An 18,448-nucleotide genomic window follows, 5' to 3' on the forward strand; every position below is an offset into this window, starting at 1 on the left:
ATATAATCAGGAAAAAATTAAAAAATAAATTACTATAATTTTTCAGTTTTAAGAAAATTCACTCCTTATATGGTACTACTTTTCCATGGTTAGATTGTTTTTATCTTACCTTAATAAATAAAAAAAATTTTGTGATTTGCAAAAACAAATAAAAATAGAATAATTTTATGATTTGAATTCTATAAAATATTAAATTTTATATATTTATATCACGTAAAATATTAAAATTTATGTATTTATATTATATTTTATATAAAAATTATGTATCTTAATTTAAATTAATATAAAAATATATAATATAATTTTTAATTTTATTAAATTTATATATAATTATTATTAAAATTTTAAATTATATTATTTTTTATATCATATTTATATTATATTATTATATTATATTTTAAATTATCATATCAAATTATCGGATCTAAGAGTGGTCCATCCTGGCATGGTGTGAAAACTGGTCCAATTAGAATTTTTAAGTTGGAATATGATTTCCTTCCCCCTCTTCAATAACAATGTTTGAAAGGACAGAAAGGATAACAACAAAACCGAAAATCAAGAATCCATAGCCCAAATCGATTCCAAAATATGACTTTCAACGATGATTTGCAGTTAAAGTAAATATTCTTAGGTATTAGGTTCTAGTGGGGAAACCCTCGTGTGAAACCAGAAATAAAGAAAGAAATTGAGTTGACAAAGAATCTCAAGCACAACATTGTTCTTCCATGGGTTTTATTAAATTCACCAAGTGCAAAGCCATCAGTTTAAACTCATCGGCGTTTATGCAAGCTAAATGCCATCGAAAGATTCAGATGAGGTAGGACCGTGAGAAATGGATACAAAATTATATTACAACACCATGATTGAGCTGTAATAAAATGATTCATTGATGGGCCAGTTGCGTCATGTCTAACCCTGAACAGCTGTTGAATAAAGGCGGCAGTTTCACGTATAATAAAAGCCACTCACCCTCAAACAGCATTATCGGGATAAAAATTCAATTATAAACTGCCTTTAAAGATAAGAAAAACACTGCTTTTATCATGAAATACTTTAAAATAACCAAAAATGAAAGAGGCTGATAGCCTCCCATGATATTATCCCCAGTAACAGGAAATGAATTCTGGATTAGCTCTTAGGTCATCCTGTGGGCAGCTTCCCTGGCAATCAACTTCTCTTGGGCCTTGGTTCTCGCCTGGGATTTGGAACCCATGATGCCACCTCCCCCTTTCTTCCTGTACTCATCATACTTGTCATTAAAGTTGGCCTTGAACAAGAAAAAAAGAATCCAAAGAAATCAGGCCATCCAACAATTCAAGAGGAGGACAAATATGCAGCAGATGAAACTTTACACCACCTTGATAGCTTCCAAGATCCTGCTGAATTCCAACTTATCTTCACTCTTGACAGTTGTCAAGCACAAAACTGATGCAGGTTTCTTATGAACAATCTATCAAACATGCATCCATAACTCTGCTTAAAAAATTCTGAGAATACAAAATAACGGGCAATTACCGCTCCCAAGCATGCTTTCCCCTTCACAATGCAGTACGGGATCTCCACCTTCCTGCACAAAGCTAGCAGCCAGACAACCAACTCTATGGGATCCACATCATGAGCAATAATAACAAGCTGTGCTTTGTTCTGCAAGGAAAATTTATTTTGAGGCTATAGGAAATGACCCACCAAGTAGCAAGGGAAAAACACTTCCATAGCAAACAAATTCTCAGAAGTGGAATACCTGCTCAATAAGATAGGTGACATGGTTAAGACCATATTTAACAACAATGGGCTTCTTAGCCTTTTTCAATAGATGCTCCTTCCTTGGAGCTTTATCCTCAGGCCTGTAATTGAGAAGCATCTTGAACAAGTTTGATGCTGCAGCAACATAAAAAATGGAAAAAAAAATTGGAAACTTATTACATCATCCAAGACAAAACAATAGACTTTATAGTGCAGAATTCTTAACAAAACAAATGTCAAAGCGAATCCCTTTTAATTCTCAATCTCACAAAACAAAAAGAATATAACTTTCATTTGACTTCCATCACATATCATATAAATTAAAATTGAACCAATGTGTCATCAATGAAATAGACAATCCTTAAGTTGATGCAACATAGTTAAGCAAAATTCTTCCAAAACACCGAAGTTACGCCATTAAAACGCAATAGTAGATAGAACTAAGGATATATCATGCATAATGAACCAATGTAACCATTGCCATCATCTTAACACGTGCAAAAACTTGAATTGAAAGTGAATGGGATTTGTACCGAGATTCTTGTCTTGATGAACTGATTCAAAGCAGGTGGGTCCTTGAGCCTCAGCTTGAGGATCCTCTTCTGTCTCTGAATCCTAACCATTTTCTTCTTAGCTGCAGCCACGGGGGATTTCACACCTAGTTTTGGAGCCTACAGATAAAAACAATATTGATTTCACTAAGCAATAAATAAATAAATAAAAATAATGAAAATTAAGAGGGAGAGAATGAAAGAAGGAAGAAATGGCCCTACCATTTTTGCAGCTGTGTTTTCTTAGGCTCCTCTGGCTTTTCAGCTCTTTGTGTCGACTAATAGCATGAACGAAATATAGCGAAAGGAAACCCTAGTATCGTAGCGTGCTGTTGCTAGACGACGCCGTTTGGAATAGGGTGATGGTTGGGCTTGTTTTTAGACTGTTGATTGAGCCGTCTTAGAATTGGGCCTTTTGGATGAATACCCAATGAAAAACTCCGAAACCCACTTAAGACAATTAAAACGTAGTCGTTTTACAGGGGAAAACAGCCTCTGATTCTTTCCTGCAAGTTGAGGTTTGACGTCCCGGTGCTTCAACCGAACTGATAGGTGGAAAGGCGCTGAAGCCCAATCACCCAACATTCCACCATCTATGGACAACCGAAACGTCGTCGTCTGTGACAACGGCACCGGCGTAATTCCTTTTCTCCGTTTTTTTTTTTTTCCTTTTTCTTAAAAAAATTCCATCTTGATCGGCCTAAAAATATTTTAAATCAATTACTTAATCACTTAATTACCTAATTTAAGCTAAATTTTGGTAATTAGCCACCTCAATTTCAAAGCTTTTTCCATTAAAAAAATCTTTTTTTTTTTTGTATTTCGTTTCTTTTAGTTTACTTCACTAGATCTATTTAATATTCGATTGCAGTACGTAAAATGTGGTTTCGCCGGAGAAAATTTTCCGACATCGGTGTTTCCATGCGTGGTTGGTAGACCTATGTTACGGTACGAGGAATCTCTCATGGAACAAGAGTTGAAGGTCCAAAAACTTATCTTTCATGATTTGGCTGTCATGTGAATCTGTTTTTTTTTTAGATATTTAGCTTAAATGTTTTGGGTGTATAACTTAATTTTCTGAGAGTTTTTGTTTTATTTTTATTTTTATTTATTTATTTGAACTCTGGTTAGGATATTGTTGTTGGAGAAGCCTGTGCTGATTTGAGACATCAATTGGATATATCATATCCGGTTAGCAATGGAATTGTGCAGAACTGGGATGATATGTGCCATGTTTGGGATCACGCGTTTTTCGATGAACTAAAGGTCATTTTTCCTTATTCTAATTTATGTTGTTTAACTCTGATTCAAGTTAAATATGTTCTATGTTGTTTGTAAACAGATTAATCCAACGGAATGTAAGATATTACTTACCGACCCGCCTCTTAATCCCTCAAAAAACCGTGAAAAAATGGTTTGTAGTCGTATTTATCTGTTTAGTGATTGATTGAAAATTTCAACAACATTATTGTTAGGATCTGATGAGTTGGGTTTGATTTGAGATTGCAGGTTGAGACCATGTTTGAAAAATACAACTTTTCTGGTGTCTTCATTCAAATTCAGGCTGTTTTAACTTTGTATGCTCAAGGTGCCTAGGGAGATAATTGAATGTTTAATTTTTGTTATATATGTGTGTTTGTATAATATTCACAACTTGGCATGAAGTTCTGCTACTTCCCACTGAAGACAACAGAAGCTATTTTAGCCCATTACCCAGAATATTGCAGCCTTGTATTGTGACATGCTAGAATCTTTGTTCAAAACTATTATTGTTATTTTTTGTACCTTCCACTTTATTTTTCTGCATATGCTCAAGCATTAACTTGAATTATTACAGGTCTGCTGACTGGATTAGTTATTGACTCCGGTGATGGTGTCACTCACGTGGTAAACTCTTTGACAACCCTTTTACCATTATTTGTAGGGGAATTTGCACTATATGGTATAATATGTGCTATTTTGGGAGCACTGCAGGAGAAGTCTTGACAATAATTACTTGGTCTTTCTTCTCAGGTTCCTGTTGTTGATGGCTATTCATTTCCTCATCTTACTAAGCGGATGAATGTAGCGGGTCGACACATAACATCCTATCTTGTTGATTTACTCTCCCGTAGAGGGTGAGGACCAATTCTTTGTGAGAAAAACTTGTCAGATCATAAGATCAACAATGCTATTGATAATCATGTGATCTTCTTTTGGGTGTCTTTTTGTAGGTATTCAATGAATAGAACTGCTGATTTTGAGACTGTCAGGGAAATCAAAGAGAAACTCTGCTATATAAGGTGAACAAGCATTTTATGTTGTTCTCCGGTTTTTTGAAACTAATTATAGAATTGAATGTGACATTACTTGTATTTTCATGCAGTTATGATTACAAAAGAGAATATCAACTGGGACTTGAGACCACCATCCTTGTTAAGAATTATACTGTTAAGTACTTTTGTGATTGTGTCATTCCCTCTTCTATCATACATACTTGATTTACAACACTTAACTCAAAAAACTTAATCAGGAATCTAAACAAGAACTTTTTGTCCTTTATTTTCCTTGTTATCCATCAGTTATCTTATTTTATGATTTTACTTGTTAAATTTGATGTATGTTTATGGATTTGGTTTGACATTTCAGTTTCTCTATCTTTAGAATGGCAAAATTCAAATTATGTATTGAATGTAGAGTACTGACAGTTTTTATTTAAAACAGCTGCCAGATGGAAGGGTCATTAAAGTAGGCACTGAAAGATTCCAGGCCCCTGAAGCACTTTTCACTCCAGTAAAACTGCACTTCTCTTTTTTGCCATTGACGCATTATACTAATCCTTTCGTGTGCTACCTGTTTTCTGGGATTATCTAAATGTGTGAGACTGTTTTTAAGTCAATTGGTATTTGCAATTGTAGTGTAATTTTTTAATTGCTGTATCAAATCTGTTGGCTGTTGGAAGCTTTTGAGAAAGCTGTAATTGTTGAGTAACATTGCTTCTTTTAGGCTGGGTTTTAAGTTATGATTTTTTTTTTTTTGGTAGATCTGAGAATCTAGCCTCAAAGATACATTGATAAACCATATATTGTGAACAGTAAGAAAAGTTTTCCTTTTGTAGGAACTTATTGATGTTGAAGGTGATGGTATGGCTGACATGGTTTTCCGCTGCATTCAGGAGATGGATATTGACAACCGCATGATGGTATTATAATCATTTCTAGGAATATAGTTTTTATTATCTGAAATTACTCTGACAAAGTGCTGAAGCTTTATATATGGATTTTTCATGACATTTCTCACTCTTTCTTTGAAACCAGTATGCAGCCTTTTCTTCATGTGTCTGTTTGCCTTCCTCTCCTATTTTAGTTCACATTTTCTTCAAGAAGTTTGTTGTTTTCGTATTATCTTCTCTTTATAAACTGTACGTCTAATGGAGGATACAACCTCCTAAAGCAGCATTCCATTGTTATCTTCTAGTCCTCTTTCATTCCCATTTAAAATGACATCACCTTCATTTGCTTTAGCATTTTGTAATGTGGTAACCACGAAGTCTCAAATTTAGAGGTCAGGACAGTGATTTACAGACTAAAAATGTATCATCATGAATGATAAACAGTTAATGAATCCATATTATATATTGAATCCTTGCTTTGTTAACACCATCCACCTCCCAATAAAGGAAAACTGAATCCTTGGGTTGTAGCATATGTATATATCTTTTTGGCGATAGGTTTTATTTGCATAAATTTCACTTTTTATTTGCATTATATTTTTCAGCTCTATCAGCATATAGTTTTAAGTGGAGGGAGCACCATGTACCCTGGATTACCTAGTCGGTAATATGTTTTACTTGTATAAAATATGATACTTTTGAATTTTGTTTGTGGGGAATTTGACTATCTGTTTTAGTCCTGCCTTTCATATGATAGAGATTTGACTTTTGATTCAGGCTGGAGAAGGAAATCCTAGATCGATATCTTGAAGTGGTTCTAAAGGGAAATAAGGATGGGTTAAAGGTAACATTTGTTGCCGTTAAAACATATGACAGAAACTACGCCATCTTCTGTTTTTGTATTATTTTTATTTCTTGCCAATGGTTGAGCAAGTCAAATGATCTTTTGAGCTAGATACAGCAAACAGTTAAATGACTAAAAGCTCCTGTCATCTCATATTTATATTGTTTTTTTCATGCTTGAATAGAAACTGAGACTGCGGATTGAGGACCCACCACGAAGAAAGCATATGGTGTATCTTGGAGGTGCAGTTCTTGCCGGGATTATGAAGGTTAATTTCTCTCTCATGCGTATACATGCACATATAAACTCATTCTCATGCATGCTTATTCACAGCCAAAAGAATAAAAGAATGCTTCAAGTCTTGATTTGGAGCATGAAATAGCATATATCTGATGACAGTTCGGAAGTCATTGAAGAATATTTGAATCTTGAGGTAACTTGTGCAGGATGCACCTGAGTTTTGGATCAGCAGGGAAGATTATTTGGAAGAAGGAATTGCCTGTCTAAGCAAGTGTGGCCAGGCTTAACTTTTTGACAACAGTTCGCAATTCTTGTTGATTGTTTAGTGTTTCACACTGTGATTTCATTGTCCACAAGCAAAACCATCAGTCAAGAAAACACGCAAGAGGTGTCCAAGCTACCTAGAAAAAGTCGTGTCGGTTGACATGGTTATATCACATCCTGCCATCTATTTGCCTATTGGACCAATGCAGCCCGTTGAGTGATTCTCTTTTATGTTATTACTATTAGAAAAAGCTTCCTTGTGCTACTGTTATATATTTTTAGCAAGCAAAATGTAAAGCACAAAATTTTGGTTTTGGTGTGTTTTCTCATAGAAGTTATGCTCATGTTTGTTTTATTTCCTTGAGGTGTGAGGCTCCGAGCTGTATTGCAACTACTTATTTGAAATGAATTAACTTGTCAATATTTAGAATATGGGATATTGTCTCTTGGAAGGTATCCATATATATTGACGGGAAATGCCTATACATTTTAAGTACTAACATTTTTTCTTTCACATGACTTTGGGCTGATGATAAACCTTTTCAGTGATCTGATTTTTTTCCTTTTAACTTTTTCAATGTTTTTATAACCTGATACAAAGTCAGGGATGAACTTCCCATATAGAAAGTAGTAATTTGTTTTGAGGCCATATTCGGAGAAAAGGCAAATGATGTGTATATATATTTACATGTTCCCAGCTTTGAAGCAGTTCAATGTATATAAATATATATATATTGGTATAAAGATTTTCGGATTTAAATTTCAGATTTATTGCATGAACTAATTGAAATAAGTTTTCAATTCAACAATTCATCATTTTCCTTGCTATTTTTCTTGCTAAGAAAAGCTGGCCATTTGTTTAAAGTTCAGGATTTCTTGTTGATCTAATGATTTTTTACCAGGACTGATTGCAACATCCCAACGAATTTGGTGTCCAAAAACAATGCTTACTTTCTTTCGTTTCTCTTACTTGACCCGTTTCAATTCAAAAAAACTTGATTAAACTAACAAGCTATGTCATAACAATGCCTGTCCAACAACACCTTGTTCACAAATTGGCCATCTTTCATTTGGAAGATTCCATTGAAGTAGTTAAGCTATAACTAATCCATCAAGATAATGTATATTTTAAGCAACCTTTGGTTTTTAAAACATTTTGAATGACTAAGATTACAGATGACTATTATTACATTTCGCATAATGATTCATTCACATTGCCCTTTTTATTTTTTATTTTTTACTTTATTTAAGAATGTAAGAAGCCATAAAAATGAATCTCATAGGAAAGAAGGCCATGATGTTTTCCACCCAAGAATTCTCCGTTGTCACCAAATAACAAATTTACTAAGTGGATTTAGAGTTTCTGAGATCCCCATGCCTTGCCGGTTTTCCCATATCTGCAAATGATTAAGCTTTGCCTAAATTTCTCCAAACAATAGTGACAAACAGTAAGAAATAATGGTTAATTTGTTCAAATGATATGATTCTTATTTCAAAAAGGTTGTGGTTCAGCTAATAATTTGATTGATAAGCAAGCAAGAAATATCTAGCGATTCATCAGGACTGAATTAGCAGGCAACCTGATACTTTTAATGAAAATCACATAACAAATATCATTAGAAAAAAAAAAAGAGTCAAAGAGTGGAAAAATGATAACAAAAGAAAAAGATATACATGAACAGAGTGGCAAGCAAAATTGGGATGCCAACCCCCACCAACCAAAGCCCAGTCAGGCTATTCTTGCACACGCCATACTCCTTTGTCTGGTGTGTTAGGTCCCTTAACCAGTGGCCTACCCCAACCCATTTGGACAAAAACCAAAATCCTCAGTCCAAGAAACAAAAATTTTGACATGTCCTCCTTTCTCCATACTACTATTCATCGCTTTTAGCATGTGCCAACTCCAATGAAATATAGCCACCTGCCCTTTCATGTCATTTTCATTTCCTTACATAAGTAATACCAAAATTGTAACTCCCCGTCTTAAACTTCCCTTATATATGTATTACAAATTTGTGACTGACATCTAGCTAGTGCAATCCTCGTTTTCATAGTTTTCACGTTTTGGTTACTGCAATTCCCTACAGAGACCTGACCACTTTCTTCAGTTTACTCCGAAAATATCTCTTCCGGCTTTTTCACATGGTTTGTTTTCTCAGAATCAATAAATCCTGCATTTAAAAGCATTAGATATGGACCAACTTTTTTAGTTAGTTTTGTTTCTCAGGCTATATTGATCATCTCATTTCTGATTTATGTTTCAGGGTGCAGAAATTATCGAAGGTTCTGCAATAATGGAGAAGTCCAATGGCAAAGTGTCTCAGCTTGGTGTGAAGCAAGGAGAGCCAACCCTGGTTTGTCCTGCTGAAGAGACAGGAAAGGGTCTATACTTTCTCTCTAATCTTGACCAAAACATTGCAGTGATTGTTCGCACTATATATTGCTTCAAGTCAGATGAGAAAGGGAATGAAAATGCTGTTGAAGTGATCAAGGATGCGTTAAGTAAAGTACTTGTTCATTACTATCCCCTTGCTGGGCGGCTAACAATCAGCTCAGAGGGTAAACTAATTGTGGACTGCACCGGGGAAGGGGCTGTGTTTGTTGAAGCTGAAGCAAACTGTGAGATGGAGGAGATTGGGGACATAACAAAGCCTGATCCTGAGACTCTTGGGAAATTGGTTTATGACGTTCCTGGTGCAAAAAACATACTAGAGATGCCACCTCTAGTGGCTCAGGTATTTCAAACTTCTCCAGAAACACATTAGTTTTGTAGTAAAAGTCCTAAAGTACTAATATTAATCCCCTAGTTATGTGGATTAGAAGTCTAATTTGCACTATTGTATAATTTTCAATGCGAAATTTACTTCTTTGCATGATAATTAAGCATCAAGCATTGATCAACCTCAATATCATGAATCAATAATGATCTCTAGACTCTAGAGAGGTAATGTCCATGAATATCAATCATGAAGAATGTTGGACAGTTCTAATTTATCTGTATATCTGAACGATAAACTCGATTTTCCAGGTGACCAAGTTCCGATGCGGAGGATTTGTCCTTGGCCTATGCATGAACCATTGCATGTTTGATGGCATTGGTGCTATGGAATTTGTTAACTCATGGGGTGAAACAGCCAGAGGTTTGCCACTAACTGTCCCTCCATTCTCGGACAGAACCATTTTGAAAGCCCGAATCCCACCTAAGATAGAGTACCTGCATCAGGAATTTGCTGAGATAGAGGACAAGTCCAGCACCAGTGATCTCTACAAAGATGAAATGCTCTATAGCTCTTTCTGTTTTGAAACTGAGAAGCTTGAAAAACTAAAGAAAATCGCTATGGAAGATGGAGTTCTTGGAAAATGTACTACTTTTGAAGCTCTTTCAGCATTTGTGTGGAGGGCTCGGACCAAGGCACTTAAAATGCTGTCTGACCAACAAACAAAGCTTCTCTTTGCCGTTGATGGCAGGCCTAAATTCAATTCTCCTCTACCAAAAGGCTACTTTGGCAATGGCATTGTATTGACAAATTCCATATGTCAAGCAGGTGAGCTATTGGACAAGCCATTTTCACATGCCGTTGGCCTGATTCAGGATGCAATTAAAATGGTTACAGATGGTTACATGAGATCAGCCATAGATTACTTTGAGGTGACCAGAGCTAGGCCATCTTTGTCATCCACTCTGCTTATCACTACATGGTCTAGGCTATCTTTCCACACTACAGATTTCGGATGGGGAGAGCCAGTTCTATCAGGTCCAGTTGCATTGCCAGAGAAGGAAGTGATCTTGTTCCTATCTCATGGCAAAGAGAGGAAAAGCATAAATGTTCTTTTAGGGTTGCCAGCTTCTGCCATGAAGGTTTTCCAAGAACAGATGCAGATTTAGATAACAAGAAATATTTTCAGAATGCTGGTAAACTCCATCTTCTAGTTTACTGTTCTAGTTCAGTTCTCTTTGTAGTATGTTACTACTTTCGTCTGTAGACATGCAGCAGATCAGCAAAAGAAAAATTATGCATGACCAAGTACCAAGTAAAATTGGTACAGTGTAAAAGGGATACCAAAGGTTAAAATTCTGTGCTGTGTGGGGTGGTTTTTCGTTTTTATTTTATTGTTGATTTTATATATTGAGAGCTGGAGGCATTTCAATTCGAACTTGTATTGCCCAGAAGTTATGTATCTTAGATTTAAAATTTAATGTTATGTCTTATATTTCATTCTTTATTCAAAAGGTAAGCCTTTACCTGCATATATATATATATATATATATATCCTGAAGAAGACGGTGCAGATTAAGTGGTTGAGGTTGGAAAAAGACCATCCTTTATTACACAAAAGCAAGGCTAATGGAGTAAAACAAATACATTTGACAGAAGCAGATGTTAGTTTCATTTGCCTCCTAAATACATTATTGCCTACTGTTTTTTATTATGCAATAAAGTAAGAAGCCAAGTTTTGCATCAGCTCCGAAACAACTCCAAAAGCAAAGCAAATCAAAATGTCAGCTTCAGGACTCAGGACGGAGAGTCCACTATGAAATATTAGTTCGACTGTTTCTATCATGTCTGTGAGCTATAACCAATAGCCTATACTAGGGGAAGTGTATATGTTGACCTCTGATAAGTCATGTATGCACAGTTTGCAGTTTTTTTTCCCCTTTCCAGACATAATTGAAATGCCTGTAGGAAACAAACAACTATAAGCATCTGAGTTAGATGGTACTAGGAAACGAAGTGTATCAGGGGAATCGGGAGCTGGACTGTGACCGGCCACATTTTGTCGGTCTGTTACATTAGAGAATTGTTATCTTCGGCTTGAAAGGGCCGGAGAATGATTTTGTAAGGGACATTGACATGACAATCGAGATTATTGGGCAAAACTAGGTGAACTTTGTGAATCAAGAAGCATCTTCTTGATTTGAGCTTGATCGTGCCTTTTCGCACAAGCAATAAAAGTTAGCTGCAACTTATGCCGTTGTCAAGTTCCGTTGTCAAGCTGAATCAGATTTTTTGTTTTTGGCAATAAAACCCTTCTCTGTTATTATCTCATCGATCTTTCTCACTTTCTCGTCCTGTGTAATTGGCACAGTGATATTGGTACCATGGAATAAGATGCAGTATTGGCAAATTTGTTCAGCTTTTCACATTTCAAAGACTATTACTAACATATTTAGTCACTTCTTACATTTCACACGTTGTAACGAAAGACCAATCTAAATAAAATATGATAAATCATGAATGTCCACATGCTTGACCTGGATTGCCCAAAAGTCTCTCGGCACAACTGAATGTGCTCACACAAAGTACAAGAGCAATGCAAGGATGCAAATACTTAGTAATCTGTGGCAATTTGTTTTTCTTTAAAGAGCACCAAGCAAGGCTGGAAGGCAAAGGCGAAAGGGTATTTCAGGTTCTCCATTTCTTGTATTATGTGCAGACTGAGAAATGGAAAGAACCTTCAAGGATAGCTCAGGATTAGGAGATCAGGTCTATCTTCAATAACTGGGACTAGTGTGTTGAGAAAAAAGAGATAATTGGAAAAGTGGAAAAAGAAAACCATATGGAAGCTGTAAGGTGGAAATAATTAGAGAAGTCCTGCTCTATTCCCCACACAAGGTAGCATCTCTTTTTGAGGGTCTGAAATTCAATGCAGTTAGGCTATAGATGCAGAGATTGGGGTGTCTGGATTTGATTGCTATCTGATCTGTTGTGCTACTGTAACCAGGAATGTTGCATGAAGTAGATGAGCTCCCAACTAAGGTTGCCTCACAAGATGACACAATGGCTGCCACAGCACATACGATCCCATCAACCGATGGTATTTCCAACCTGTAAACTCCATGTTTATCTGTAGTTCTATTGACTGAGAATAATATCTGTTCTCTTGTTTTTGGAACAAATGCCCTAAAGTTGCAGTCTATTTGAACTTCTGCGCCTGGTTAAGTAATACTTGAATAATGAGAACCATGCTTTCATGTTAATTAATTTGGTACTTACTAAATATCCAAAGAGCAAAACAACAAAACTTGGAATGATCATAGGTTGTTGAGATACTTCACCTGGTAAGAAGTAGCTGTGTCTGGAGAAGCTGTTGTTGGAGCAAATGTCACAATAAACGAGGCCCATTACAGTGATCTGGGCATTGTTTTTTGCTGGCTCAGGTTTCAAGGATAATGTCTTAATAAACAGAAAAGAAAAGAGAAAGAGAATTATTGGGTTCATGGCAGCAAATTTTGGGAGATGAGAGACAAACTTCCACACAACTTTCTCTATGAATGGTTGGTTTAAATGAATAGCATACAAAGCATTATCATGTAGTTGAAGATGAGTTCTGTAGTGTGGATAGAGAGTAGTAGTAGTTGGTGGAGATCCAAATGTAAGCAAAAGTGAGGAAATTTATCCTTTTTAACAAGAAACAAAGACATGTGAAAGTATTTTGGCAATATATGGACTTGATGGGTAGGAGAGAGAAGGCAGTTGCTTCTTTATGACTTGCTAGGCTTCATTTCTCGTATTCATTGTGGGTCTTGATCTGAAGGCCCAAGTTTATAACATGCTCAAATCACTAGCTCAAATTGGCATGTAAATTTAGGGAAATTTTCATTGCTTTTAGCTCCAAGTTTCTAACCAAGAATATGTATGCAATAACTCTTGCAGGGTAATCTGTTCTAAGTCATTATTCAACATAAGCAGACTCACTTTGATGCTTAACAGAGAGGGGAGAGAGAAGGATGCATTATTATTGTTAAGCTTTAGTTTCAAAAGAACTCAATAGGTAAGCCATTAACTCAGAATTTATTGCTTACTACTCATGCATGTGTTCTTGATTGTTTAGCATGAATCAGGCATTCAAGAAAAAGCTTCTAAATGCAGGCTACTGGGAAAGCATTAAAGTTGTTCACGTGCCCTTCTGAAGAAAATAGTGAGGATAACTGGATAAAGTTCCACCAACTGTAACTTGGAAACAACATATTGCAGTACTTGCAAAATCATGAATCTGTTGAACTTGGAAACTGAATGCCTACCAAAGCAAATATTTGAGTTGCCGTCAGCTAACCTTCCGCTATTCCTGTTCTGAGTTCTCCTTTCCTGGTTGAAGCTGGAACTCTTCAGCTAACTTGTTACCTATTCTAATGGAGTATAAAAGTAATCTCCATTTTAGGGAAGGCAATTCAGCTCAGGCTGTACCTAGAATGATGGAATCTAAAGCATCTACAGGGTAATTTACGTGCAATTATTGGGCTAATTTATTCCGGCCTTGCCATTTGCTTGTTGGAGGACATTGGATACCCGTGAACAAGGCAAATGAGCTGGTGCCGTGCCTGCTGACATTTGGCTCATGCCAAAGCTATGACTTATGAGAGTGCAATGCGATGGAATCACATGGCAGTGGATTGCTTATTTATAGTTGCTACTTGCTAGAATGGCGTAGGTAGTGGAATGGCAGATGGGATGACTGATGGTGATAGGAAATGTTTTTAATTATTGTTTCGGAGACCAAGACAGAAATGGGATCAAGGAGATACGGATATGTTCTACTTTCAACTCGAAAGCTCCTCGGAATTGCAACTATATTAATGTAAAACCAAGGGGTTTGTGTCTTGGCGGCTAGTGGGTTATGAAGATTTTATGTCTTGTAGTAACATGTGAAATAACAGAGGGAGTTACACATTTTAAACCCGCATAAATATATATGGCAGTTAATCATAAAGGTATACATACACCACCAAAGCCTTCCTTTGGAAAAACGGGACCAATTTTGCCTTGGGGGATATTAAAATATTTATTTATAGTTTAACCTAATCCAATTATGCCGACTATATCTTATATCAATTATCATATTATTGGAATTGACACTTAAAAATTATAAATTCGAAGAAGTTTATCACATAATATCTTTTTTAGTTAGATAAATGATAAAAAAAAAATTAAGGATAAATTAAAATTAAAAAAAAATCTAACCCAATTATAGTTAAAATTTTGGAACAAATATATATATATATATATATATATATATATCTTCTACCCTTATAAAATTATAAAAATAACAAATTTATCATTTCAAATATTTAATTAAATTTTTACCAATTGTAATTTTTTATGGGACCCATAATAATGTTAATTAATGTATATATTAATTTTCATTATTTTATAGGATTCCTATTAAAACACAACTACTATGATGAAAATTAATTACAATAATTTTATTGAAAGGAAAATTAGAATACAATAAATAGATAATAATAATAATAAGAACATGGTATGGTCCGGAGGGGCCACTTTTCACAACTTATGGCAACTACTGTACATATGGGCCGGTCGTCCATTGCTAGCCTAATTTGCTTTGATGAATAATTTAATACCAACCCAATAATCTAACAACATGGGCCTATTTGAAGTACACCTTGGGCCAACTTTACGATTTTGTCATATATCATTTGGGCCTAACGCTTCTTGTCTCAATCCTAAGAGACAACCTTGCCTTTCGGCTTTAGCTTCTATACTTTGTTTGCTATGAGCCAAGGCTTTGTTTTAGCAGGTAGAAGCAAGCTATAAAACAAGTTTTATTTGTCATTTTTTTTAGGTTTAATTGCTTGAACATGCAAGTTAATTTAACCATCAATATCTCTCCCTTTTTCTCACAATTATATTATATCAACAAATTAAACATTTCATAATTTTTTAATATAAAAGATATCACAATTTAAGAACGAAAAAAAAAAATCTTAAGTGTTGAAATTTGAATTCTAAATTTACTAAATATTATGTTTTAATGATAGCTATATAAACTAACTTAAATATACCATTAGTTTAACATTAAGAGAAAAACAAAAGAAATTAAAGAAAACGCATCCCTGCTAGATGATCAAGGCATGCAGGAGGTGACAAAAGCAAAAACGAGAAGAAAGTTTAGATACCAAGGTTGTGATGAAAATTGTTTAAGCAAGTAACCCCGAATCACAAGCTGTCTCTAGCTCTTTCTCATAACGTTAACATACTCTAACAAAGCATGGGTTCCATCAAGAGTGGGAACTCATGCGAGTCAATTGCCGAGTCTAAGAAAACTGCGCCATCTTCTGATTTGGAGGAGAATAGCTTAACCCCCCCAAGCCTCAACTTCCCAGCAGTCAAATTTGAGTTGGATGGAGATGTTGAGGTTCAGTCCCCAAACAGTTCTATATGGGAAACTTTTTTCTCTAATCATTTTGATTCTGACTTCATGATCTTATCTCCTGTGAGGAACTTACCATATCCACAAATATCAAGCTACAATCTCCGTAATCTTCTGGCAATGCAAGGGCAGATTCTTTCAGGGTGCTCGCCACCTCGATTGTCATCTCAGCTTGGGTCATTTCGCAGCAGCCATAAAGAAAAAGGGCAGGGCCCACTCCACAGAGTCTTTAATTCACCTAACAATCAGTTTTTGCAGGTTGAGAGCCTTTCACTGCCTGCAATAGAAGAATTCTTGGATGATTATCAAAAGGATGGTTATGGAGAGTACCCAACAACAAAGATTTCAGGTAGTGAAACTTTAAATAACATGTTTGAAATGCCAACCACAGTTGCACCAGTGTTAGACTGCATGTCAATGCCGAATTCTTCAGGGTTTTGGGGGTCTGCGAGTGAAACATCATCGTCAGCCAGTTGTTTTCAACTGACTCAGGAGCAACACTATCAGTTAAACTGTGTCTCAAGAGCACAATTATCCCAACAATTACAACAAGAGCAGCGATTGGAGAAGCAACAATTAGCAGCACTACCACAACAACAGCAGCAGCAGAACCTTGGCCATACCTCGATGGTTCCTATTCCTATTGGCCCTGAGCAGGTTCTCTGATCCTTGCTCTTTTTTTTCTTTTTCCCATTCATTGATTATTTAAGAGGATTCTTTTTGCACTTTTATTTTGGACAAAGATCCGCAAAATAAAAAATAAAAGAAAAAAAATGGAAAGCAAAAGATATGATGCATGGAAATTTTCACATATAAACAAGTTTAGCTACAAATTTTAACTCTATCATGATTTGCCTTTACAGGAGCAAGATAGTGGCCTTCAGTTGGTTCATCTCCTCCTTGAATGTGCTGAAGCTGGTTGCCCAAGAAGATTACCTAGCAAGAAAATACATACACCACCTGAATCGAGTGGTAACTCCACTTGGGGACTCCATGCAAAGAGTTGCCTCTTGCTTCACTTAAGCCCTAACTGCAAGGCTTGCCGTAACCATAACCACCAATCCCAGCACTTCCAGTGCTCCAAAGCCATGCACTCCTTTCCCATCAAACTGCTTAGAAGTCCTCAAGATTTACCAAATTGTTTGCAAAGCCTGTCCATACGTAAATTTGCACATTTCACAGCTAATCAAGCCATTTTTGAGCCCTTCGAAGCTGAAGACCGTGTTCATATCATTGACTTAGATATCCTCCAAGGATATCAATGGCCAGCTTTCATGCAAGCTCTAGTTGCCTGACCTAGTGGAGCTCCTTTTCTCAGGATAACAGGGGTTCGAGCCTCTATAGAAGCTATCAAAGAGACAGGCAGATTGCTCAACAGAACTAGCCCACTCTCTCCACATCCCATTTGAATTCCACCCAATTGGCGAGCAAGTTGAAGATCCAAAACCCCATATGTTCAACAGGCGAGTTGGTGAAGCTCTGGCCGTTAATGCTGTTAACAGGCTCCATCAAGTCCCTGGTAATTGCATTGGAAACCTATTGGCAATAATCCGTCATCAATCGCCTAACATTGTAACCCTTGTTGAAAAAGAAGCAGGCCATAATGGCCCTAACTTCTTAGGCCTTTTCCTCGAGGCATAGCACTATTATTCAGCAATATTTGACTCATTGGACGCTACTTTTCCTCCAGATTCTGCTCAAAGAGCAAAAGTTGAGAAGTATATATTTGCACCAGAGATAAGAAACACATTGGCATGTGAAGGAAGTGAGAAGGTAGCAAGGCATGAGAAGCTGGAGAAATGTAGAAAATTAATGGAAGGAAAAGGGTTCAAAGGCGTGCCCTTAAGTGCAAATGCAGTGACTCAATCAAAGATTTTGCTGGGTATATATTCCCGTGGAGGTTTTCGATTGACTGAAGATAAAGGTTGCTTGATTTTGGGATGGCAAGACAGAGCAATTCTTGCTGCTTCCACATGGCGATGTTGAATCATCTTCTTCGTTCCTGTTTTACATGCATGCGTCTATTTCCTCTTTCCAGGCTTTTGTTGTCATTACAATCTTGGATATTGCTTTTCTTAAAGTTGATGCCAAGGTAAAAAAATGCCAAGAAAGGTGAAACTGAAGCTAAAAGACCTTAGAAAATAGGATTAGCTCAAAATTAAATTGTATTCATTGTATAATGCACTCTTTGTGTCAAATAATTGGAAGAAAATTATTGTTTAATTGTGTACAGGGTTGAGTTACAAGATTTTTATAAATCAGTTATAAATCAGAAAGGGACTTCATACATTTTTATAAGATTAACCTATTAATCTCTCGTTAAGGAAATGAAGAGTTAGGCTTCATTTTTCCTTCCATTACTGCTGCTGTTTCAAATGAATTCTGCACACACATAAGCAACACATCCATATCCAGAGATGTGCATAAACACGGCAGCATAGTTAGCAGAGTGAAGGAATGTAATAACTTCTAAATTGGATGGAA

General features: G+C 36.0%; 3 protein-coding genes and 2 pseudogenes across 5 annotated transcripts; 3 read left to right on the top strand and 2 right to left on the bottom strand.

Moving 5' to 3' along the window:
* Positions 1–833: 833 nt before the first annotated feature.
* LOC111291987 (large ribosomal subunit protein eL8y-like) lies at positions 834–2,879 on the bottom strand (annotated as a pseudogene). The gene is made up of 5 exons (XR_016345485.1): positions 2,775–2,879; positions 2,277–2,414; positions 1,742–1,878; positions 1,516–1,644; positions 834–1,235 (listed from the first exon to the last, which is right to left on the bottom strand). The product of XR_016345485.1 is annotated as a large ribosomal subunit protein eL8y-like (transcript).
* On the top strand, positions 2,828–7,225 carry LOC111291986 (actin-related protein 2). The gene is made up of 15 exons (XM_022884150.2): positions 2,828–2,931; positions 3,166–3,276; positions 3,426–3,560; positions 3,637–3,708; positions 3,804–3,882; positions 4,132–4,181; positions 4,308–4,411; positions 4,508–4,576; positions 4,660–4,723; positions 4,998–5,066; positions 5,392–5,475; positions 6,051–6,109; positions 6,223–6,289; positions 6,474–6,557; positions 6,736–7,225. Exons 1-15 carry the CDS (start codon positions 2,890–2,892, stop codon positions 6,814–6,816), a joined length of 1,170 nt encoding a protein of 389 aa, XP_022739885.1. The 5' UTR covers positions 2,828–2,889; the 3' UTR covers positions 6,817–7,225.
* A 1,587-nt stretch (positions 7,226–8,812) lies between these two features.
* On the top strand, positions 8,813–11,010 carry LOC111292605 (omega-hydroxypalmitate O-feruloyl transferase-like). The gene is made up of 3 exons (XM_022885048.2): positions 8,813–8,938; positions 9,058–9,528; positions 9,822–11,010. The coding sequence occupies exons 1-3, from the start codon at positions 8,936–8,938 to the stop codon at positions 10,677–10,679; spliced, it is 1,332 nt and encodes a 443-aa protein (XP_022740783.2). The 5' UTR covers positions 8,813–8,935; the 3' UTR covers positions 10,680–11,010.
* A 902-nt stretch (positions 11,011–11,912) lies between these two features.
* Positions 11,913–14,305, bottom strand: LOC111293455 (uncharacterized). Its single transcript, XM_022886185.2, has 2 exons — positions 12,852–14,305; positions 11,913–12,727 (listed from the first exon to the last, which is right to left on the bottom strand). Exons 1-2 carry the CDS (start codon positions 13,012–13,014, stop codon positions 12,393–12,395), a joined length of 498 nt encoding a protein of 165 aa, XP_022741920.2. The 5' UTR covers positions 13,015–14,305; the 3' UTR covers positions 11,913–12,392.
* Positions 14,306–15,083: 778 nt separating this feature from the next.
* On the top strand, positions 15,084–18,310 carry LOC111292469 (GRAS family protein RAM1-like; annotated as a pseudogene). The gene is made up of 2 exons (XR_016345941.1): positions 15,084–16,621; positions 16,828–18,310. The product of XR_016345941.1 is annotated as a GRAS family protein RAM1-like (transcript).
* Positions 18,311–18,448: the final 138 nt, after the last annotated feature.

The sequence above is a fragment of the Durio zibethinus genome, chromosome 10, assembly GCF_047325235.1.
Source record: "Durio zibethinus cultivar Kanyao isolate XHJ-2024 chromosome 10, ASM4732523v1, whole genome shotgun sequence".
Classification (NCBI taxonomy): Eukaryota; Viridiplantae; Streptophyta; class Magnoliopsida; order Malvales; family Malvaceae; genus Durio; species Durio zibethinus.